At 35.9% G+C, this 26,767-nt stretch overlaps 1 protein-coding gene and 1 gene segment (V, D, J or C); one reads left to right on the top strand and one right to left on the bottom strand.

Moving 5' to 3' along the window:
• Positions 1–26,767, top strand: part of LOC140333452 (immunoglobulin heavy constant mu-like) — a gene marked incomplete in the record, with an annotated part of 720,383 nt that overhangs the window by 646,793 nt on the left and 46,823 nt on the right.
• Positions 791–4,843, bottom strand: LOC140333450 (52 kDa repressor of the inhibitor of the protein kinase-like). The gene is made up of 2 exons (XM_072415132.1): positions 4,737–4,843; positions 791–3,226 (listed from the first exon to the last, which is right to left on the bottom strand). The coding sequence occupies exons 1-2, from the start codon at positions 4,752–4,754 to the stop codon at positions 878–880; spliced, it is 2,367 nt and encodes a 788-aa protein (XP_072271233.1). The 5' UTR covers positions 4,755–4,843; the 3' UTR covers positions 791–877.

The following is a 26,767-nucleotide window of genomic DNA, read 5'->3' as shown; positions in this document are numbered from 1 at the left end:
AAACTATACTTTGTTTTCTTTTATACTGATTAAAAATCAGGCAGAAAAACATCCAAATGACTGTATGATGTCTGTCAATAAAGAACTGAAGGATTTGAAAACTTATATAAAAATACTGGTTTACCACAGCTATCCATATTTTCAAAGATGAATGTGTTCAGTAGACATCTAGTTGTAGTTAGTCACATTACACTGTACCAGATCTACAAATCTAAAGATATTTTTATAACTTATTTAGGAACCCCATTAAAAAAAACTGCATTGAAAAGCAGCAAAGTGTCCGTTAAATTGTGACAGAAAACTTCATTTCAAAGAGATGACTGAGAAGGCTACGTTTGGTCCTCCCATTGCTCTCTATAGACCAGGAGTATGAATCGGAGAAGTTAGGCATAGCAAGTCAAGAAAGACAACACTCCTTAATGTTGTGTGGAATAAAGAAAGGTTAAAATGATTTTAAGGCTGGATCTCTTGCATACCATCAAAGAGGAACTGGAAGTACACATATTTTTCAAAATACCAGACAAACCTTTATTTTAATGGCTTAAAATAAATGACATACATCACTAATGATGCACATACTATTAACTGTAATTTTTAGGAAATGTACAAAGCAAAAATCACATTTTCAAATGCAGAAACTGCTTGCCGGTTTTGTCTAGAGATCAATCAAGCTTTTAAATTCTGTATAAATAAAAGGCAACACTTCTAAAATAGGCCATGAAGATATATGTGACAAAAACATGCCACAGTATAACAGACGAAAAAACTACAAAGCACCTCAGAAAATATAGTTCTGTGAAAAAAACGCTTGTGGTATTTTTCTTTACTATGGATTGGTATGCATTATACAAATCATGTTGGCAAAGCTTTGAAATGCCTAAAAGCCATGCACAAAGTTATGTGCAATAGTGTCTATACACAGGCCGTCTAACCTGGTTTCATTCACATAACATACAGCTACATCATTTGATCGACTCTCCACTGTAGTAAACTCCAGCAATGTTTTGAGTCTCTGGAAAGGACAACACACTTGTTCGCTCTCATATGTGCCCACAGGGATTATCAGCAAGAGTTTCAGAAATTTACCCAGCTCACTAAAAAACTCCTTCACTTCAGGACTGACAGACTTGTAAAGATTGGCAGCTTCTGCCAAAGAAGTATAGCTGTTCTTGTGAGCAAACATCTCCAACTGTATCTTTAGCATTCTAACATTGAACTCTGGGTATTTAGACAGAATTGCCAGTTTTTCCCCAATAATAGTGTCAGATTCCCCTTTTCCAGCACACAGCAGAACATCCTCTAGATGACAGTAATCAATAAAACCTTGTTGAAGAAACCTATTATCAATTTGAGAAATGACTGCATCAAGTAACTTCAAATATTCATCTCTGAAAAAATCCTCTTTTGACATTTGAGCTTGTTCTTCATTCTCAGTGTTTTGAGGAGTTAGCGGTCTCTTTTGTGGAATGGATACTGGTAAAAGATTAAGTTTTGTAACAAAATCTTCTGCTTGTCTCAAGAAATCTGTCACGCAAGCTTCCTGATGTAACCTGACCAAGATTTCTCTTACCAATCTTACTTTTTTCAGCAAGCTTGACATAAGCCTGCTCTGCTCATCCAAGTTTGAATTCAAAATATTCAAGGACTCCATCAGTGACCTTACTATGAACAAACTTAAAAGTGTGTTTCCTTCAATAAACTCTCTCAACAATGCATGAGCTCTTACACCAGAAACACCAGGGTGTGTTTGCATTTCCTTAAGCCCCTCTATGATTAAGCTATAGTGTTGTATAACAGAGTTGATCACTTGCAGATTGACACACCATTTGGAAGAACATAAGTATCGAGTTTGACTAACAGGACTTGGGGAAACTTCTGCAAGTAAAAATCTGAACTTGGGCGTTTGGCTGAATAACTTGCACAAATCATTTACAGAATACAAGGCTTGCTGCAAAACTGGGCTAGCATGGCTACAGTCTCTTGCCAAAGAAATGCTGCAAGGAGTTCCACAATGTACAAACATAGCAAGAGGCTGTTTCTGCTTCATTAGGACACGGGATTCTACATAGCAAAGGGTGGAGGCTGATCCCTCAAATGCAATTCCTCTTAAAAGATCAATAGGCAATGAATATCGGTCAAGAAGATCCAAGATAAGGTTTGCAGCGGATGTTCCAGTTTCTTCAATTGGATCTACAAACCCTATGAATTCTTCCTGTGGTTGCATCTCTGAATCTAAGTATCGTAAGGAAAGACTTAGCTGACTAGAATCAGAATTCTGAATGCAATCTATAATCACAGAGTAGTACTTAGAACCTTGGTTGACATCTTTTGCAATTATGCCTATGATCTCGTGGCTCATTAACCCGATTATTTCATGCTGAGTTTCTGGGCTAGTGAAATTTTGATTCGTCATAAGCCAATACTTGAACATTTCATTATCCTGACCCAAGAACTTCAGAAGCTCAAACAGACTTTCTTCGATTGACTCGTGGTTTTGGAATGTGTGCCCTCTATGGATCAAAAATCGGATTGCAGCTATAAGTTTGTTCAGACAAACTACTGGAATGGCCTGTCTAACTTTCCTTTGTTGTTCCAGAGCAGCTTCCCTTTTCTGATTCTGTAAAGCATGCATTAATTTCCAGGTTGCAAATTCATGGCTCTTAGACTTCTGATGGGAACCAAATTTATCACGAGCCTTTTTCCAGTTAGAGAATCCCACAGCTGTAAACACAGAATCTTTCCTTCTTGTGGAACCCAAAAGACCCATGGTTTCTGCTTTTCCACAGGTAAAACAAAGAACACCTTTCAGCACAGGGCTGAAATGAAGCCATGGGAAATCTGTGTACCAGGCACTCTGGAACCTTAACTTTCTGGTTCCAAAACAGTGTGGGGGTACAAGCTCAGCAGCAGGCTGAAAAGGCCTCTCCACATCAAAAAACGATGAATGATCACTTATTGAATAGTTTAGTTCGGTGCTAGAATCAAACACAGATTCTGCAAAAGAATTTGTGCTGACATCGGCAGCATTTGAATGGTTACTTGACTGAGTTGCATCATCACTGTATAAGCCGAAGCTGCTCAGCCACGCTTCTTCACTGCTCCCTGCCTCATCGTCGTCATCTTTTATTTCTTTCTTAATAACGTCAGGGTTAATAGGGCAAAACCCTTTCACTTCCGAATCATCAAAACCTTCAGCTGGACGCTTCAATGCTGGAAATCCAGCTTCCTGAAAATTAAATACAAAGAAAAATGCTTCAATTCACAGGACTTAAAAAAATATTTTGTTTAACCATTTGTCATTTTCCATTTAGTACATTCACACTCTTTGGGAATTCCTGCTTTTTTCTGTTTTATTTCTTCAACTAAACCTGCCATACTTATCTGTACCTGTTCTGTTGCAGGGTGCTGCCATCTTCTCTTCCTGGAGATGATGTTCTTGGATTGGCCAGAATGATGTAATTTCCAACACAGGTGCATTGGAGTTCAGTCATTTCCAGCATGCTCGTGGGAAGCCGGGGTGGACGGATTTTTATAATTTCCTTGAAGTGATTAGGCAGGTAAGAGAATACAGAAGAGACATCACCAGTCCCTTTCTGAAATAATGACCTGCCTGATCATGCAGTTTAAAAGTTCTGAGTTAACTAATAAAATTAAACATTTTGACTTCTATTTTATTCAATATTTTTTTTTTGGTGTTGAATTAAACAACTTGCAATTCCTTGACTAGAATCCTATTTTATATTAATTAACGCAAATTATAAAATAAAATGCATATTTTTTTATTTCCAGTAACACATTCTTCAAAAGAAAAAAACATTTTTTACCATTTGTTCTGCTTTTTTTGTATTACATAAAGACTTAATCAATTACGCAAGACAACAGAATCAATAACAATAGCACCAAAGAAAGCAGAACAGCAAGAAACCAGCAGGAGTTCAAATCTTTCAATGATCTGATAGAAACTGTAGAAATGTAAATGTTTTCACTTAGCATACATTACAACTTACAATTAAAATATGATTGTGCACTAAAAAGAATGAGCCTTTCCTTGTCCTGTGAGACAAAGGTATACAATTTAATAAAAAATACTGCATTACAGTGTGCAGATCACAGTCAGAAATGCTGAGCATTGAAGGAAGTGAAATCCAATAAATGAAAGCAGCCATCAGAAACAGTCAGACCTGGACAGAAAGGACTAGACAACTCTGGTTATCATTTGGCCAGGTAATGCAATCGTTCTGACTTGTTGGAGCTTCTAATGCCGTGGCAAGACGCTGACTGTGTATAGTAAAATCAGGACAAAACATCATCAGAACTGTGCAACACTGAAAATACAAAAGGAATTCAGCTTTATAAATTATTTCTCACGTGCAAAACTGCTGAGTAAATGTGTGCACCGTGTACACAATAACACACAGTACAGGTAACACACAAAGGTGATCACGTGAGGAAACACAAAGTGCCGGCCCGCTCTTAGCTCTCGGTGCAGGGGAAATAATGGGATGTATACATGTGAGGAGCCTGAACACCCCGTATTGTATGCTGTGACACCGAAACAACACAGCAGCACACATACCGCCATCCCGAGCCCATACACATACAGCGGGGAGCTATGAATGGAATAAGCCGCCACAACACAAGCCTCTTGCATGGGTATCTCTTCCATTCAGCACAGCCCGCCGTACAGGTACAGCCCGAAATGTTTATAATCAATATTACTCCAAAATATGACTTACTGAGGTGCCAGCCTCCATATCTTCTGCTGTGAGAAACACACATTCAACAGGTACTGGGCGCCACACCGGAAGCGGAAGTGGACTCCACGGGAACTTCCGGGGTTGGTTGGCGCACGCTGTTGTCGAATGAGTTATTTGTGACCGTACAGTGAGGAGGGACTAACACATTGTGCCGGAACCTATCACTGCCAGTGGTGCAGGGGGCTTTTGTATAATTATTACACCTTATATACCCCTCACATATATGTGTCATTATACCAAGGCTGGCGAGCTATATGTTTAGAGATCATTGTCCCGCTGATGTAAATAATACAAAAAAAATGGGAAGCTATAGATATTTTTCAAATTTAATATATCTATAATATATGGAAGATTTTTAAATATAACAACATCTTCATCCCTTGTTCATGTAATACTCTATTCCTGATTCCTCTATGTATACAGGTAGTCCCAGGATTACTAAAAAGATAAGGACTGTAGGTTTGTTCTTAAGTTTAATTTGTATGTGAGTCGGAACAGGTACATAATTATAATAAATGAAATTAGGACAGATGTTTGTCTCAATATAATATTAGGCAGTGTGATGTCAGTTACTGTATAAAATCCTCACTGTAGGTTGATCACAAAGCAAAAAAAAAAATGATTGAGGCTAGACATTCATTAACTTCTGGAGCAAGCTGTGCTTTGATATGCAGAAAGAAACAACTGCAGAGTTTGTCTTGGTCATTAAAGAGTTACAGCCCATTAGTCACATATCCCTAATTTTGTTCACTTTACTTACCCTAGGTAGTCTTTGCCTCAGCTAGTTCCTGGTTTCTAAAACTCCTGGTACATGCAGCTAAACATTTACCCTAATTTTTTATCATAATTTTTCATTAGTCTGAATTCTCTAATATGTTTGGTTTATTATGAATATGTATACTTATACCATTTTTTTAATGTTATGTGTTATTATCCAATGTGGCCTTTTCAGTCATATTCCGCATATTCCGCAGACTTGATCGGTAACTCTGTCATCATCAATAGCTGGTAATGGATTATCCCCCAATGTCTGCTTCTATCATAGGATTAGAAAAAAACAATTTACTGCATAGACCAGATTGTCAGTGTCACCGACCAGTATATCCGTGTTTCTCGACCTGGAGGAACCCTGGTTGAGAAACACTGTTATAGATTATGGGGTCTATTTATAAAGCAGTAAATCCGACATGCACTGAAATATTCCTTAATCATTCACTACCATAGAAACACAAGGGACCTGAAGATTTTCCACCAGGGAATGTTTAAGTGAATGTGAGATTCACTGTTTTTTAACGGACCCCTATGATGTATTGAGGGACGTATTAAAACTGTCATTGGGAGGTATCTGATTTTTATTTGACCCTTTACCATTAACTACAAAGTTTAACTGTCAATATTTTAGATTTTTAGTAAAATAAATATGATATTTTCTTTTCTTGCAGTAAGACTACATCCATGGAATTTACAGTTTATGTCTGAAATGTCGCATTAGGTGTAACATTTCTAAAAGGCTGCGCCAAAAATAAAAGTTTGGAAAAAGATTTATTACTAGAGGTATAAAGCAAAGATTTATACTAGATAACATAAAAATGGTAATGGGGTATAAGATTATTTTACTGCTTTGTTGTTCTAATAATTAATATGTTTTTATTTATCGAGTTAGGTCAGTGCAAGGTTCTCCTGAATTGTTTTGTTCTTGAGAAAAGAAGTAAAATCTCCCATCTATTTGATTGCATTCACTTAGGTCACCCATGTGTGCAATGAAGCCAAGGCTGTCAGATAAGGGATGTAGGTTTTGCTGCATTTCGGAAGGTAGATCAATACCAAAAATATCAAGCCTCAAAACTGCATGTGCCAGTGAAAAAGTAAAAAAAATATTGTCCCTAAAATGTCCACAGGCAATACGTTTATATCCTTTACACAAGAGCTGACGTTGTCCCTTTGTGGCAGCCTAATACAAGAGACAGGTTCTCTTGAAGAAAATATCAGTAGTCCATTACACCCGTAATGTTAACCTTGCACACTGTTAGAACCAGCTGAGCACACACCGTGATTGATTTGCTGTTAGGGGAGGGGGCATCATCTTGTGCGGAGTGCAGAAGTGGTCACTTAAACCAGAACCCTGGCAGCACCCTAAAAAATAAAAAGTAAAACACCAAATTTATTGCAGCAGTGGGTTTGTTTGGATGTCGGAGTTGCCACCACATCAGTGGCATTGAAAGGGTCAAAAGTATATAATTAATATAAAGATTCTTCTAAATTCTTCCCTATATTGGATAATATATTTATCTCTTCTGGGTTAAAACTTAGAGGTAGCCCTGGTTTTAAAGAGAGCGGACATGTTACCAGTTCTGTCTGGTTCTTGTTTCTGTGATTTCTGTTTTGCGTTCTGTGATTATGTAAGTGGGCATACTCCTTTGTTAAATATTTTTCTGTTTGCAATTCAGTTAAACAATTTATTTCACATACAGGAAGCCTAATTTGCATAACATTAATTATGTAAAATTCTCTCACATAAAAACATCCCTGTTTTCTGACTTTGTGAACCATTTAGCCCACTGAAGCATAGTGTTACAGCTTGCCTGGTAAAAAAAAATGAAGTGTACAGTGGTATTACTACTGCACTGTGTCGTCATGTGTAAGTAATTATGTCATCTTGGGATCACCAAATTCTGTTTGAAAATTGAAAATATATTAAAAAATGTATTTTTACTTCTTTTAGGTGTCACATCACAGGTAACTCTGATAGAATTTGGCCCAGGAACAGTGAAACCTTCTGAGAACCTACGACTTTCTTGTAAACGTTCCACTTCTCTATCTGGTAATTGGTGGAGCTGGGTTTGTAAACCTGTCAATAAAGGTCTAGAATGGTTGGGAATAATAGAGTTTGGTGGAACTACATATTACTCTCAGTCACTGCGCAGTCGCCTCACAATAACGAGGGATAACTCTAAGAACTAAATATATATCAGTGTAATCTGAGATTAAGTCAGAAGAGTCTGGAATGTATTACTGTGCAAGGGCCACAGTAAAAAAGAAAAGTAACACTTGCAGTACAAAAACAGTGTATAAACAAAGAAGGAGCTGTGCATCGTTATCATCATCAGTATTATTGACTTTGCTATGATCATAATAAATGTGGTCAGATGGAAATAGTGCACTCAATAGCAGGAGACCATGGGCAGTACTAAGAGTCCTACTTATAAAGAAGAGACAATCTAATAACAGATAGCCACTTCTTTGTTCAGAACTCTAAAATGGTAAATCTGTAAAAGGGGGATCAGAATTTTTTATCCTGGCTATCAGTGCTTTAATCACCACACTGTAATTATCCTAAATTGGCTCAATTCATGTGATGGTGGAGTAGTGGATTGCCAGTCACAACTTGCCAAACAAAGTTGCAACTGATACATCAGCAGCAAAATATCAAATAGGGTGTTTAAAACAATCATCACTATTCTATATAGTGGTGTTGGCCACCATGGAAGTGCCAGACACCACTGTATAAAAGCACTGGTAAATAACAGTAAGAGCACCAGTTCATTCATGACTGGTAATCATTTTTAAAAGTGATGACTAGGTCAGTTGATAACCACAAAAAACAAAAGTGCACTGAAGAATTCCAATAATTTTACTAAACAGATCCTACAGATTACCCTTTAATTATTGGCATTGTTGCTGGCTGACAGAAAAATGGGATTTTCAGGTATGTTCAGCACAATGTTTTTCACTGTGTTTTAATCAAGATTTATTGCTATCCATAGTTCAATTTTAAATATTCTCCCTGCCTTGTGACAACTCCTGTAAAAGACAGAAAGTATAGAGAAATTTTGCAACAGGAACATATACAGCAGAAAAACGCTCATAAATGTTTTAACTGTCTCCTTTATTAATTATCTCCTTATGTCTGTTTTACGTATTTGCCCTCACTGGCCTAATATTTAGGTGACACGTCTGTATCAGAATATGGTTGTCAGTTTTCATACTCTGAATGTGGCCATAAAATTAGTGACAAATTCAGGGAGGGGAATATCTTTAACACTTTTTGTGACATGGGGGAGTTGTGCAATTGGCATGGAGTAAAGAAAGGAAATCTACAGTCGTTTTGGATCTATGGGTGTTTATTGGAATAAACACCCATAGATCCAAAACGACTGTAGATTTCCAAAATTCTTTTTGTAGTCTATACTGGAATATAGACTACAAAAAGAATTTTGTTTGCATTCAAGCCTTGGTTGAGATAGCTTTATTAGTAACACAGAACCATTGTGTTTTGCTACTAAGAGAACAACATAAACTGTATATAGTATGTCATTTAAAATTACCTGTTCTGTGGAAATTGTGCACAAAATAAGTAAGGACTCACCATTTATTTGTCATGTGGTTACTCTTCAGTTGACTTTTTTCACTTTACTGATTTACCATGCCTTGTTCTATGATGGTGTCTCTCCATGGAGGCAACAATCTTGGTACAGGAGCAGGACTTTGCTTCCATATGTTAGGAATGACTTTAATGACTAATGAGCTAGTTCTTAGGCATTGATATTTAAGAAACAGGAGTGATGGACAAGGTGCAGATCTACACAATTGTTGAAGCTAAATCGTTGAGATCCTTTCATTGTTGTTCTGCAGGTATAGATTAATTCCCAGCAAGCTCTCAGCAATACAATGTGCAGAACAGTAATGACTTTACTACATCTTACGTCTTGCATGTGCTCACACACAACAAAGGGTACCAGACAGTGGTGCCTAATATATTATTATTTTTATTATTAATTAACAATATTTATAAAGCACAAACCTAGTATGCAGCATTGTACTGTGCCTAGGCACAGAAAGTGCACTGATATTTCTCAGGAGGATTTAAAGGCAAAAGGTAGATTATCCAGAATTCAAACACATTCATATTTGACATTTGTATCCTGTGCTAAAATATTTTTTTTTCCTAGTTGCTGCAGTTAATTTTTATCTGGTGGATATTTTCTTATTGTATAGTTTCCTATACTACATAAATCATGCTTTAGGTAGTTTTGAATTTTCTTTGAAGCTGCAGTTTTGGGTGATAAAAACAGGACATGCTTTCCTTCACATTCACAATAAACACAATCATTCACAGAATCATCCAGAAGGGGAAGACACACTACAATAAAAGATATAAACTCCCAGAGATTAGTAGAGGAATCTCACCCTAGAGTAATGGAGCCAATATAGACTGAATATATGACGGGATCCTCACTCACTAACAGAAGTAATCTTCACAGTCTGGAAACGGGTACAGCAGTTTCCATAAAAATGTCCAGAGTGGGTGGGTTGTAATGTCCACAATAGAGATAAAATGTATAAATGTATTTTCATTCCCAACCAATAAATGGAAGTTATTAAACTGCAAGTTCATTGTTACCAGGTCAGCATGTAACTTTATTATTTGTATAATTTATTATGCTATAGTAGGTGTGTCAAAACTGGGGTTTTGCATTTATAATGTAAAAGAGTAAAGAAGGTTGAGTTCAATGAGAAAACCACTTTTGAACAATATTTGGTCGGTATTTTAATAAAGTCTCTTTAATAAAGACTGGATTTAGATGTTCTTGTTCTGCTTCTCCACTGCTGTTTGAGATCTAAAACCTGTACCTCTGTGCATCAGATATCAAAATAAATTGAATAGAATTGTGTGTAATAGTATGCAGATATATTTGCTGATATATTACTTGTTTTGGGCTATACACTGATAGATGCGAAGTGTGAATTTTAAGTTGCTCCAAACAGGGATGATGCAGAAAAATCGTTTTGTACTTTTACATTCTAACAGGTGTAAAATAGTCACAGCATTCTTTCTCAGCTATGAAATGTTCTGTGTAATACAACCTGTACAGTGCCATTTGTCAAATACATGTTTTAATAAAGTATGTAAATAATTAATGCAAAATGATAGGCGTCTACCAAATGCACTATTTGGTTTGTGTAACAAGGGAATATTAGCAAAACAAAGTGCTCAAATCTTATACTTGAAACACAGGGTTTCATTTGGTGAGGAGTGCAGAAATGGCCACTCCCACAAGAAAGCTGGCAGCACCCAAAAGTTAAACACCCAGTGGCTGTAGCAGCAGTGAATGTGTTTAGTTGCCACTGCAGCAGTGGCATTGAAAGGGTAATAAATTGTTATTAGGATTGTTGTGAATTCTTCCCTGTTATACATAATATTTTATTATCTCATTTGGGTTAAAAGATAGCAAAAGCCTTTTTTGTCGTATGATTTTAAAGATAGTGAACAAGTTAAATGTTTTGGCCTTGATTTTTTTTTCAATAGAAATATTGGAAAAATGATCCTTTTCATTCTGTCCCTGCGATGTAAGAAATGAGAGGGTGCAGTTGTCACTGGGAAAGAAAAACAATAATGGCCATTACAACATTGTCAGATTCTCTGAGAATGTATTTTTTTTAATTTGTGTTCCCATGAACAATAACAATAAAAAATCTAGTAACGGTGTATTGTTTTCCAGAGCAAAATACACAAATCAGACTTTACCCTCAACATATCAAAATTTTCCATTTGTACAAGGAGTTTTATTCTTACATCCTAGTTTTCATTGTGTGTGTTGGATTCTGTAAATATACAAGTACCAATTAGTGACATGCTGGGGTTTTTGTATCATTTTAAGAGTGGGCAAAGTCATTTGTTAAAAATATTTCTGTTGGCAGTTGATATAAGCGCTCTCTCTATTTCACATACAGAAAACCTAATTTACCTAAAAATTAATATGTAAAACTCTTTCACATATATAAACATTCCTATTTTCCGACTTTGTGATTCATTAACCCACTACAGCATAGTGTCACAGCTTGCCTGTTATAAAAAAAAAAAATGAAGTGTATAGTGTTATTACTACTGCACTGTGTCTTCCTGTGTAAGTAATAATGTTATCTTGGGATCCTCCAATTCTGTTTGAAAACTGAAAATATAAAACAATATATTTTTGCTTCCTTTAGATGTCACATCAAAAATAACTGTGACAGAATTTAGCCCAGGAACAGTGAAACCCTCTGGGACCCTCCAGCTTTCTTGTAAAGTCTCCACTTCTCTATCTGGTTGGTGGAGCTGGATCCGTAAACCTGTCAATAAAGGTCTATTGGGACGGATACATTCTGATGGAACTACATATTACGCTCAGTCACGCAGTCACCTCACAATGGCAAGGGATAACTACTCTGTGTGAGAAACAGAAAAAAGAAGAAGTTAAACTTGCAGTACAAAAACAACATTAAAACAAAAAAGGAGCTGTGCATCCTTACCATCATCAGTATTATTGTATTCTCAGTTTAGGCTAGATACTGACACGCATGTAGTATGAATTTTAAGCTGTTCCATATGGAGGCGGGTCAGAAAAATCTTTTTTTTATTAATATATTCTAACACATTAAATGGTCATAGCAATATATATATGAGCACTTCTCTTTTCTTCTAAAATAAAATGGATACATAATCTGTTAAATTTCATTATTGGTAGATGTGTGTTCTGTTGAAAAACTTAAAAATTTTGGATTAATTAAAACTGGAAGTGCCATTAGTTGGGATATATTAATAAAAGTTACCTGTAGTACCTGCTAATCACAAATTTTCTGGATACTGGAAACTGAACAAAGAGAAAGACCCAGTGAAGATATCAACATGGGAGCCCATGTACCCTGGAGAGGACATAACAAATCTAAGTTCACTCTAAGAGTGAATTAAAGTAAACAACATTGCAGTTATGCCCAAATTACAGTAACGCCAAAATTTTCGGGATGTCGATGTTTATAGACAAAAGTTTGACAGAAAAATTAAGTCATTGCTAGATTCTTTGAACATCAAAAAATAAATGGATATTTTCACCTCTTCATAATATACATACATACATATACATGATAAACTAGTGTGAAAATGATCTTTTACTATCATTTGTAGCCTAAACAATTCTGGTTATCTAATACACATTTTAGGTAGAAAGTAAATGATACAAGATAATGTATTAATAATTTAGTCAAATTTATTTTTAGGGTTTGTAAGTTTTTAAACATATTTCACATATGATGTTGTTTATTATATGTATACAATTATTTTACTTATAAATATGTAGTGTATATGAAAGTATTTAGAGTGTGATGAGTTAGCTAAAAAGGCAGTACAGTAGAAGAATACCTTTTGATGTGATGTGGGTTGTCTTTAAGAAACAACCATGATTCAAAACAATATGATTGAATGAATGAATGAAGATAAACCATTCACTTTTTAAATGTTAGCCTGAGGTATTTAATTTTATAAACAACATATTATTACAGCAGGAGGAGGTACAAAAACAGGAAAAAAATGCTACAACCACTATAGATCTAAAATATACAGAAAAAAATAAAGCAAATAAAAGCTAGAAGTAAAGCTGCGTACACACTTCCAATTTTTATCGTTGGAAATGAACGACGAACTAATGACGAACGACCGATTGGCCAAAAATCGTTCGTAAAAAAAGTAACCAACGACGCCAACCAACGAGGATAGTCGTTGGAAATGAACGACCGGACCGGCGGATCGGATTGGACGACGATCGTTGACCATCTATCGTGTGTACGGTCGTTCAGTGATCCCCCTCCTCCGCAGTGTCTTGGGAGGAAGGGGATCCCCCATCAGAGATCTCCCCGCGGCAGCCGAAGGGAGCCACAACAAGGAGGCTCAACTGGTATAGGTCCTTAATTCGTTTCAGATCCTTGGACTTATACCAAACAAATTTTTCCCATAGGCAATAAAAGGAAAATGATTAATCCATTCCCATGAAAAAAAAATCCTATTGATATTGGCATATTATACATTGATGGGGCTGTAAAAAATATTTGAAACAATGCTTAATACTAAAATACATAAATACAAAAGCAATTGGATGAAAAAAAAAGGAAAATTTACCCTCACATTACCTTGCTGAGAAGAGTCGAATGCCTACTAGGATGGTGCTGAAAAACATATAAAAATATAAAATATAAAACTATAAACATATAACATATAAAAACATATAAAAAATATGCAGCACCTACCTCAAGAATGTTATTATCGGGCGAATTTTCGTACAAACGAACACACGCACGTTCCAGACCTTGTACCTTGCACTGCTGATTTCCCACACTTTGCAAATCCAGCCACTTCCTGTTATTGTTTCCTGTCACGTGAGAGAGATGTCAAAACGAAGAGCCAGCCCAGCCACCCGTGCCACACCAATGACAAGAGAAGAGATGGAGGTTTGGGTGTATATCCTGGAGAGGTGGGATTATGATTGTAGGAGAATGCAAGGAAATGCAAGGAAAAATAGGATTTTAGAGAAGGTGCAGCGGAGAATAAAAAGAGAGTTTGGTGTCGAGCGATCCAAGAACTAGTTGTGGAAAAGGTGGTCTGATTTAAAAAAATCGTGAGAGGGATGTAGTGGATGCGTTAAGGCGTTGTATAGCCAAAAAACAGAAGTATAAATTTTTTAGGTTTGTAAAACTTTAGTTTTGTAATGTTATTCTTTTTAGGTAATGTAATATTTTTGAAAATTATTTTTTATTTATTTATTTGTATTTTTTGATATTTTTTATATAGATATATATATATATATATATATATATATAGATATGGATAAATATATATATATATAAATATATATATATATATAGATATTTATAGATATATATACACACACATGAACACAATGAAGCACCTGTACAGAACGTTTGTTCATCACGCATGCTCGAAATATGCATTGATGGTGAACGATCGTCGTCCAATAAGATCCGCCGTACCAGTCGTTTATTTCCAGCAACTATCCTCGTTCTTCAGCGTCATTGGTCACTTTTTTTTAGAATGGTTTTTGGCTAATTCGTCGTTCGTTTCCAATGATAATTGTTGGACATGTGTACGCAGCTTAAGAGGTCCACTGTCCAGCTGCGGAATAAGTGGGTTAAGCTCCTGTAATTGTTTACAGGACTCCTGTAAGACTCTCATTTAAAAAAAAGCCCCTTAGTGCCAGAACACAATATTTTCCTGAGCTGGATGACTATTTTGTAAATCAGGAGGATCCTCACAACAATATATCATCCAGTCTATACGATCATTCGCAGATATCGTGCAGGATCGTTCGTCGTTCGTTTACCAACGATAATAATTGGAAGTGTGTACGTAGCTTAAGGAAGCTAACAAGAGTCAGTTAATATGAATTATTGTCATTGCCAGATTTGTACTTGTTTTTGTCTGTATAGGATCTAGCTAATATTTAGGTAAGCAAATGTCTTACTGTGTAAGTTAGCCTTTAAATATAAAATACAGTCTTCATTAGATATAGAGTAAGATCCTAAAATATGCTCTTTTGACAAAGGTAGAAACTGCCTTAATCATATTTGCTCTAGAAAAATTCTGGTTTGAGAGATGCTACATGATATGCAACTTTTTATGTAAATGTCTTAGTATAATATGCAAATATCACCCATACAACACACAGAAATACGTCTGGTTAGCATCTTGGCTGTTCACCACTGATTGGAACCATGTTTCCATATTTCGACATGCAGAAATTCCTGAGTTTGCTCTGTGTGGTGTTCTTTGCAGATTGTGAGCCTTATTTTATTTCATCTGAAATCTATTTCTGGTTTTGAGTATTTTGTTTCTAATATTCTTTTGGCTTTTTACAGATGTGAATTCCCAGGTGACATTAGTAGAATCTGGTCCCAGCATTGTGAAGCCGACACAGACTCTGGAAGTAACATGTACAGTGACAGGAGCTTCTCTCACTGACAGCAGCAAGATTTATAGTGTGGAATGGATACGACAGTTTCCAGGAAAAGGACTTGAATGGATGGGTCGCATTATCCATAATGGAGATTTATATTATGCACAGTCATTGAAGGGAAGAGTTACAATCACAAGAGACACCAGTAAAGGAAAAGTCTTTTTAAAACTGAATAATGTAAATACAGATGAGAATGGAAGATATTTCTGTGCTAGAGACACAGTGCAGCAAAACAATGTATTACAACTACAATTACTGATACAAAGAGTTGACGTGATATTAATTAAAACAAGTTATTGGCTCTATAAACTGTTGGATTTATAGGGTTATTGATCTGTGAACATTAAGCATGTATAAAGATTAAGCAAGGTATAAATTAGTTAATTCTGTCTATTCCCTTACTTTTTTCTCTCTCTTACTTTGGGAACTTTGAGCTTGCACCTCTCGTACCTGGTGCCAAACATTACAGAGCCAGCATCCAGTAGGGTTGATAAAGAAACAGAAAGTCAACTTTTATGTGGTTTTTAGAAGAGTGACACTTTTGCTAGTTTTAGCAAAACTAAACCCTCCTATCCTACTTTTTACAGAGGATGGTGCCATTTTGGACTCTATTTAGATCTGCATTGCCATTATGCTGCATGTGTGACTAGCTTTCACTACAACCATTTGAAAGTTTGAAGGTGCAGCTGAGATAGACATAAGCACACTGGTGCCTGGGAGAGTTATAATCTTGAATGTAATTTACACAAAGCATAAAATAGTTGACAGAAAGTAAATGACAACTACAGAATACAAGATAGGTATATGTTATTACGGTTTAATTACCATTGACCATTTCTAAGTAAAACCTTCTTTCAAGTGAGATCTACCACTGTTATGGATAATTATGTAAGCTGCCATTGATTAATTCATTATAAAAATTCAGATTTCCTGGTTATAAAGCTGATCTTTTGGTTTCAGTGATACATCTAAAACAAGCATGCTGATAACTGAATGACAGTGGTTTTACAGTAAGATAAACATCTGATCTATACAGCATTTAGAGAATTAGAAGCTAACAAAGGCAGAGACAAAGCTAACACCGCCCAGGCTAGCTGTACTTTTTTTTATAAACAAACCAGAAATGACAACCTAAATGATCTCTTAGTAAAAAGTTTATTATTTGACCAAAATGTGTAATTTTAAATCAAATATTGTATATATATATACAGTGGTACCTTGGTATAGGTCAGGGGTCAGCAACCTTTACTATCAAAAGAGCCATTAAAAAAAGCCCCTTAGTGCCAGAACACAATATTTTCCTGAGCTGGATGACTATTTTGTAAATCAGGAGGATCCTCACAACAATATATCATCCAGTTTCTCTCCTAATGATGATTTAAAGATTTTTGCCAAATTTTTTTCCATGTGCCTGATACCTCATCTTCCATCTCTAGTTCATTTAGATTAGGTAATAAACCTATCAGGGTATCCAAGGACAACACCAAAATAGTACTAAATGCCACTTAAGCTACATACACACGTTCAATTTTTCTCGCCCGATAATCGTCTCAGGGAGGATATCGGGCGAGAATCTGGCGTGTGTTACAGCCTGCATCGCTCATGGTCCTTGGATCCTTCCTGGCAGATCCACGGACGATGAACGACGAGCGATTATAATGCAAGGGAAGGGGAAAGCTGTATGTACAGCACTCGGTTATGCATCGTGCAGTTTTTATCGTTGGAAAGGATCGTAGAAGGGATCTGGAATTTGTTTTGTTGTACAATTCTTTTTGGAACACTAGATGGGCTCAGTGCCATGTAAGGTTAGATTGTAGTCCACTCTCTGGATATGTTAAGTTGTTTACATTTATACCTAATGGTCGTTGGAGGAGAAATGCTGATAGGGCAGGACATTCTGTTGGATTAGGGCTGTAACCCTTTAAAACAACTGAAAGGTTTCTCCCAGCGATGGCCGATAGGCCATTTAGATTCCCACAATGGTCAGCGATTCCACTAGTTGGCTAACAGTTGGATATCATGCACATGTAGACACTTTTGTAGTTGGATGACCCAGGAAAAAAGAAAAACAGCAATCTTCCAACATGATCTTGACTTTCTAACTTAAACTGTATTGTAGACTATTGATAGTTTGCCTTGTATCTGTATTAATCAAGTGTAATTCTTTGTCAAAGAATAATCTTCCAGTGAACTTTATTACTACCCATACTGTATGATGACGAGTTTCACAGAACATTGTCTGCTTCATCATGGTACTTGGAAGCTGTTTGAAAAAAATTATAAACATAAATATTTGTATTGGTACTGGAATATCACTGGCATCTCACAGGAAAATATCATATAAAAAAGTCTCCCATGTCAAACATCTACCTTACTGACTGCTTAAATAGTCCCAAAGTGCTTGTAGCAAACTTGGCAAGACTGATAACCCTCACCCAAAAATCTCATAATGGCATAATGGTCTGTGGGTCATCACTGCTGAAATGTATATTAAAAATAAAGATGAGGGTTACATTTGAGATCATGTAATTTTTGCAATATAGTAGGACCATCTACTATAAAAATACATTATTGCATAAAATAGGGCTGTAAATAGCTTATGACAAATTTGTAATTTCATTAGTGAAAGAAATGAAAGTTGTGTGATGTTTTGGTAATTTATTACTAAAAGGTTTATTCTATATATATATCACACACAATGCACTTATCATTTCATAAGACATTTCATTCAGTGGAATCTAAGATCTGAGTTTCTGAGTGGTTGGAATATGTTCATTGCTTTATATTTTGGATTGTATTACCCATTTTATAAAAAATCCTGTATACATATGAAAAAAAAAACCTCAGACATACACATGCAAAAAACAAGTATTAATTTACAGGTTCTACCTATATATATTACAGGGTTATGTTAACCATAGCGAATAAATGTACGGGATACAGGTAACAATTTCCATGGAGGGACCCTTTCTTTCAAATTACTTCTAGAGACAAACTACATATATTTCATATTTATATATTGACCGTAAATAAGCTTCAATTTCACCAAAAAGTCTTGCATTACTTTATAAATATTGTGAAATAAATATGGTCATTTAAATAAAACTAAATTCTGCTTTAGACATTGAGTAAAATTGTACTCAATTACAAATATAGAAACTGCTTGATTAGTAAAAATGGGAATGCATTGCAAAGTTACTCCTAGAACATGTCTTGTCAGTGCTTTAAACAATACTGTAAAAGTATAGGCTTTTAAATATAAATTTGGGCATATTATGCAAATAGACATTTTACAATGCATAGAAATAGTGAAGAGATTCCATTTGTGAATCTAGGTTTTTCAGAGACTAAAAAACCCATCAGTATGAAGAGTCTGCTAGTTGTACTTTGTGTGGTGTTCTTAGCACACTGTAAGCCTATTTTGTTTTATTTAAAAACATGTGCATGGTTTTTAGTATATTTTATGTCTTATTCTTTTTTTGCACTTTACAGATGTGAACTCCCAGATATCATTATCAGAATCTGGTCCCAGCATAGTAAAGCCAACACAGACTCTGGAAGTAACCTGTACCGCGACAGGATTCTCTCTCACTGACAGCAGCAAATATTACAGTTTGGAATGGATACGTCAGTTTCCAGGAAAAGGGCTTGAGTGGTTGGGTCGCATTATCCATAATGGAGATTTATATTATGCACAGTCATTGAAGGGAAGAATTACAATAACGAGAGACGTCAGTAAAGGAAAAGTGTTTTTAAAACTCAGTAATGTGAATGCAGATGATACTGGAAAATATCACTGTGCTACATCACACTGCAACAGATCCCTGTACTTCAGCTACAACAACTACTACCAAGGATGATGTGACATTAACTTTTATGTAATGCATGAAACACTGAGTGATAAACAATTTTTCTAATTTGTACAGAATTTATAATTCTACTGATGCCACATCCTAAATCATATAAAATACATATAAAATAGCCAAATATATGAAAGATTGATACCAAGAAAGTCCTTTGTTTAGCTTTTTTATATGTATTGTATCTAAATGATAAACAGTTTATTAGTGTATGTTTGTACAGTATTAACTTTAATTTAATTTTGTAAAACAACACTATAATGTATAATGCTAATCATCAAAATGTGCAACTATTTGTGCAGAAATAACAGCACTATTTTGTTAACCATATTCATACATGTAGTGATAAGCTGACCTGACCTCTTTCCTGACCAGGGGATCTGTCACCCACCTCACATTCCTCTGCAGCCAGCAGCAGCTTTGTTCAGGAATCCTGTCTGCTGGTCTGAGGCTTGTAACCCCCTGAGAGCTGCCCCTTTTCCCCAGAGAACCAGAAAATTCTGCAGAAACACTCCATCTGCTGGCAGAAGTGTGAACACCACCTGAGCTGGCTCTGTTCCAGCACTCCCTCTGGTGGTGGGTTCTCTCATCTGCTGCTCATGTGATTGCCATTTGCCTCATGACCTCTCCTACAAAAGGAAGTGACTGGCAACAGGAAGTTGGCTGAACAAGGAGTTATTCTTGGCTGTGTTCTCATGTTTCGGTTGTTCCTATCTGTGTGCCCTGCTGCTGATTCTCCTGTGTACCGACCCCGGCTTTGACCCACGACTACTCCTGATCTCTACCTGCCCTGACCTTTGGCTGTTCTCGACTACTCCTGTTTGCCTACTGCCCTAACTTCTGGCATGTCTGACCATGCTCCTGTCTCACGTTCCTGCACCATGCTTTGCTCCTATCTGTCAACAGTCACCAGCCTCTGCATGCACTGTAGCCGCAACCTGGCAACTGCCGCAGTGTAAAGTCCTCACCTCTAGTGGCTCTGGAGAAGACCGTTGCTTAGCCTCGTGCACACCTCTGCCAAATGGGTTGGTGACATAGAGGGCCCACCATTTCCCCCTCCCCCTGTGGCACTGTGACAGTTTGCCTGACTGATTTTACTATTTACTTTTACTAAAACCTGGAACATTATTGCTACTTTACTGATCAGTGCATTGCATTCCCCTTGGGGTGAGGAAGGCCATAGACTACAAAGAAGATTGGCAGTGGGTGACACCTATTAAACATTATCTACTTCAGAAATTGGCTGCTAGATGTTGTCATTGTCGTTTTTTTATGAGAGTTAACTCAGAGTTTACTTTGAGATGAGAAATTATTCAATCTGATCTATTTTTCCAAGTGTCATCCAAAGACAGACGGACACATTGACATGTCTGTATGCATCTTTAACAGGCAGGGACTGACCTTGGAGCTAGCTAATTTGGTATGGATAGGGGTGTAAAAAAATGTCACACAGCGATTGCTATTTCAACTACTGCTAGTCAAGGACATAGGTTGCAGCTAATGGAGATAGATGGGAGGTTTTCTTTGTCCACTCTTGTATTTTTTTTTCTTTGTTTTATTGCAGAGGGGTGAAAAACAGTGTCACCCCAGGGCTGTGTTTTTTGTGCATAACTGGAAGTGTTGACATTTAAATTCAAGCTGACTATGCATTTGCCTCAGGCAAAGCAAGTTCATTGGGCCTGATACATTAAAGCTCTCCAAGACTGGAGAGTATAGACCAGTGTTTCCCAACCTTTCTTAGTCGCGGCACATATTTTACAATTAGAAAAATCCCACGGAACACCACCAAAAAGTCAGACACGTAAATTAGCTACCTGCTGCCATCTAGTGGAAGAGTTTTTTTTGGTTCTGCCTATCACTATACATCGCTGGTATAGACAAATGAAGAGAAATTTTTTGCAGTAAATAAATCATTTTGGGACCAATTAACTGAAATTGGATAATTTCCCACGGTACACCCGAAGATCTCTCAAGGCACACTAGTGTGCCGCGGAACAGCGGTTGAAAAACACTGGTATAGACAATCATTAGAAGAAGCTGGGTGATCCAGTAAACCTGGAATGGATTTAGTCCAGGATTAAAAACATTTGCTAACAAATAGCAAATCTATTCTAGGTTTCCTGGATTACCAGGTTCTTCCATTGGCCATAGAGCTAAAGCTGCCACTGGGTGATAACTTGACCTTTTTTTTTTAACCTTTTTGACCTTTTCACCAAATGATCTTTTTTTGCAAGCAGGTGAATAAAGATGTCACAAACTCTTCCAGGATTTGTTTGGATTTAATCACCCAAAAACCACAAACTAACAAATTTATTAACATTACAGCAATTGAGATGGGTTCATTTCCAGTCTACAAAAAGGCCTTAAAACAATACTGCTAGACAAGTTTTGAGTTGCGATATAGCCCACATTTACTTTGCAGTTTTCAGGGGTCTGCTTTTAAAATCTAAGCATGTGCCTACATCTGCAAGTAGCTTTCCCATGCACCCTTAAAGATTTATTTTTTTCTATGCTTTTCCTAAGCCTGAGTTTGGGTAATTTTGTTTAGTGTTGTCCATCTATTAATATTAATGTGATTTTTCTCTGCTGTAAAAAGTTGCCTCGTGCATTGTGTTTAATTATTGTTGTTACCAAATTATATCAATGGTACACAGTACCACCTAGTGGATGTGTGCAAATAAACATTATTACAATTGGTGAATATTTATTCCAGCTATCAAAAAAAAAAAAAAAAAAAAACACACACACAAACACACACAATTTGTTATTGTATATGTTTTTTTTTTAATAATCGTAGGTAACCCAATAATTGGTTTATTAGTGAAGGTTTAGACAGAACCTAAAATTAAAAAAAAGGTGTCAGTTGTGGATTCATTGCAGAAGACACATTGTTTGTCTCTTCCTCCACTCCCTTTATATATATATATATATATATATATATATATATCCTTTGTGCTAGCAAATAGTAAAAGTTTTGCATAGAAATTGTACTTTATTTCTATAGATGCTTTATACATAATATGGTGTGTGTAACATTTGCAAATGAAATTTTGGTGTTGGAAGGTTACCTCAAACATTCACTGGTGGGAATATTCCAGGTCCATGTGTTTCAATGGCAGCAACTGATTCTCACCAGGTAATGTTTGAGGAATGTCAGATTCCGTGCTTTATAAATTTCAAAGGGTAAGGTAGTCCTAAAATTTAGAGACGTTCAATGATCGGCCTTTAGGTGAAATACCCAAGAGTGTTCACAAAATATTATCCTTTTACTAGGGATGCCATTCCTTTCTGACGCAGTATAAAACAGAAGGTCCCAGCATTTCTAGCAAGGGGTTTGTTACTATCACTTAGCATATGATGACATTATTATTCAATTAAATCCCCAGTCTATTTAGATCTGGTTAAGTATATTTTATTCTACAATTTAAACTGTGACTAATTAGATCCCAAGCATACCAATAAAAACCACTGCAATTTTGCTGGAAAAATTCTGTTAAACAACCTCACATTCACTCATACCATGCATTGGCATAGGGCATTCCTTGGGACAGGGGGTACAATAGCTACAAGTATAATCTTGATCCTGTTGGGTTCTTTATTATTCTAAAAAATGATGCCAGGTATGGCAGGCCCTCTAAGGATAATTTGTAGAAGGAATTGTCCGTTGTTTGAATGGAAAGGGCAAAACAAAGTTGCAGTACAAATAAGGAAAGACTAAAATTAGGTCATTCTCTCTGAAATGAAACAAGCATATTTCCTAGAAGGTTTTGCTGGTGATTTTGTATGAGTGCATTTCACTGTGACAGTACGGTAACTACCACAGTAATACATGCCATAACTAAAACCTTATTACCCAAAAAGTTGATGGTAAACAAATAGCATTTGTCAAATGTGTAATTGACATCAAACACAAACTATGTCTTGTAATAAAATGTTTGTATCCAAACTATTTGAAATTGATTTTGTAAATGTAGAGTCGGACATACTTTAAAAAAAGGATGGAAGACAAGAACAGCAAACCAATTGTGTAAAAAACAAAAATCTTATATTTAAACAATACAACCTAGTCATAGTGGTTCTTTGAAAGGAATTTTCAGTAATGTTTTATATATAATATGGTATAATCAATAATATAAGAGATGTTCAATTTTAAACTGGAAAAGTAAATACCTGGCTTGGACCCCAAATAAAATGATACAAAAGGGATAAATATTGCACACAATATTTATGGATGATAAATCTATTCTGTACCTATACCTACAGATATTTGAATCAGTATTGCTTTTAAATTTTTAAAACATTCTCACATGTGCTGATGTCCATTTTCATACTCAGCCAACCTATTATACAGTTTTTTTTAGATTACATTTTGTAGAATTTTCTGTTTTTTCCTTTTGAATTTGGTAGTAAATTGCTTGTGCTTAATAAAAAAAGTCATGATGTTTTTTTCAGACAGTATGCTTCAGTAGTATGTTGGGATGCTAAACTTCATCAGTTGGTTGATGTCCTGCCTGCTCACATCCAGCCCTGGCTATTATAAACTCATCCCCACTTTGCTACTGAATAGTGAAGGAAAAAGAGGCCCGTGGTGAGATTATGGGGTAGATTTACTAAATTTGTTTAAAATACTTACTTGAAAATTGTAGACATGGTCTCTTTGTAAAGTAGTCTCCTGACATAAACAATATCAACTTTTATCTATAGCTTTCACTAGAGTAGGGGTGTGCCCCAAAACCAGCTGTATGAAACCATTTACTACATAAATTAACCACTGCCAAAACTAAAAATGTTTACTTAAATATCATATATTACATATTTAAATATACATGAACTAATGTTATAAATGTTAATAATTGGCATAACCCCTCAGTATATTAAAATGCAACCAGTGAAAAGGACTGAAGGAAGAAACAAAAAGGAAATCATCAAGCCTCTAAAAAAAAATGAAGATAAGAACTGATAGCTGCTGTACAGAAAATTATGCATTGCCTTCCATTGTCTCCTAGTTTAATGTTTTTTTTTTTTTCAGGTAATTAGGTTACTTTCATCAAAAATCCTAGAAAGAATACTACTCATGTGCTGTGCAGATTAAGAATGTATATAATTATTCACTGCTAAAAAATGATAATCCTTAACCAAATAACCAAGTTTATTTGTTGTCTCCCAATAGGTCCCCACCCCCCATATAGCAAAGTGAAACTTAAATCACAAAAGTAAAGCACAAAACAAAGCTCCAGTCCAAAAAAAAAGGAAGACTAGACATTAGGTCATCCTCTGAAGTGGAACAAGCACATTTCCTAGAAGGTTTAGCTGATGATTTTGTATGAGTGTCTTTCACTGTGACTATAGCGGGAGCTACCACAGTAACACATGCCATAACTAAAACCTTGTTACCCAAAAGGTTGATGAAAAATGAATAGTATTTGTCAATTGTGTATTATACATCAAACACTGAAATGTGGTTAACTGTACTATAGTAAATATTGTATTTATTGTAAATATTGTATTTTGTAACAAAGTATTGATTGCTAGCTTAGTTCTTTTTTTTTAATTTCCCTGGCTCTTGATTGGTTATTAAAATCTCCTTTTTGATTTACTAAAGGAATAGAAAATGTTTACTGTAAAGATACTGAAAGCTTAATTTGCTAAATCAGACTTCTCTTTATAAAGTTATTCTTATGCAAGATTTTTTTTGAATATTATAAATTGTGCACACAGTCGGATGATGGACGTAAAAAACAGCTTCAGTGTATTTTCTAAGCAAGTAAGTATTCACTCTGCAGAGGATGCATTCTCTAAAGTAAATAACTTTATTTCGCACCTAAAAAAAAAGGTTCATTCATATGTAGAAGCATCTAGATATAAATTTTGTGTTCTGTACAAAACCTGTCTAACCAGGTTTGGTTACATTTGCCGCTGTTCGCTAACAATTCCTGAATTGACTGCAATATTCAGGTTTACATGTAGCCGAATTCAAATCCCATTGAAGTCATTGACAGAGGTAAATTCAAACAGCACTACATGGCTCAGTTTTTAGACTGTCCTTTGCTGCCCTATTTCATGATTGGCTGAATGAATAAGAACAATGATGATGGAGTTCACATCATCATTGTTTAAGATTGAATGAATCTGGCTGACACAGTCCACTGGCTTAGTTTGTTGATCCAAACTCAAAGCCTTTTTCCTGTAAAGAAGTCACTTTACATGCTGTCTCATAAAACACTTCCCACATGACAAGCTGATTTAAAGAAACATCCACACCTGCCAACAATTTATATTAGAGAACCAGCCTAAACAGGTATTTTTTGAATAAAACTTTAAAGTGGACCTTCATCATCATCAAAAATGAGATATCAACCCAAGTATTTCTCTCTCCTTCACTTTCCGCGAAAGCTAATAGTTTTTAATTTTGAGGAAATACATTTATAATTCTTGAAAAAAAATTAAAATACCTAATTTTTGAAAAGATTTGTTACACCCTCTAATTTTTTGATTCCCCCCTAGATGAGGGTGACATATCTAATTCACTTTTGTAGCCTCATGGAATATCCATGAGGCAGCATCTTTTGACATGGCATCTCATGTCTATCTGTTCATGAGCAAAATGTGTTTATGCTTATTAAACATACTTAAAAAGTAACATGCATTTATTTTATTCTTTTATGACTGTGAGGGACATAGGCCACCTTAACCTAATAGACTGCACTTACAAAGTATAATTTGCAATCCTAGTTAATCATTTTACTTTGTATGTATCTAAGTCATATATTTGGCTTTTTCCAAAGATCTTAGGTCCAGCCTATTTTTAGTTTATCTCTCTAAGAATATATAGTTTAGACTTGCTGTATATCTGTTACATAAAATCAAACACAAATATTATTACAGGTTGGCAATCGAAAATCCGGCCATCGATAATTCGGTTCCTTCAGTTCCCCGGCATGAATTTCGAAGTGCATTTTCAGTACAGGGACTGAAATACACTGTTTGGCCACTGATGTTTTCATGGCGCTGTTCTGCAGAAACAGGTCTTAGGTCTTGGTTGCTAAACTAAATACACGTTGAGTTTAGCAAGGCAACAGCAATCAGGAGAGCGGAGCCAGCACCCCCCTCCCCCATTGCTCTTGCAGCCCTTTACTAGTTGTATGTGTTCTTGGATAGTGCTCTATACTAGTTGTATGTGTTCACCTCTAGTGCTCTGTGATTGGCTGAGGAAAGAAAAATACTGATGACGCTTGAGCTTTCATCAGGGTTTACCTTTCCTCAGCCAATTACAGACCACTAAAGGTGAGGAATGGGGAGACTTGTCCCTATTTAACCTCTAGTGCCCAGGGATCCCACACTGACAGGAGGATTCCCACGGCTGTGCAGC

The sequence above is a fragment of the Pyxicephalus adspersus genome, chromosome 6, assembly GCF_032062135.1.
Source record: "Pyxicephalus adspersus chromosome 6, UCB_Pads_2.0, whole genome shotgun sequence".
Lineage (NCBI taxonomy): Eukaryota > Metazoa > Chordata > Amphibia > Anura > Pyxicephalidae > Pyxicephalus > Pyxicephalus adspersus.
The sequence above is the reverse complement of the archived record's forward strand: the minus strand, read 5'-3'. Positions and strand labels throughout refer to the sequence as shown.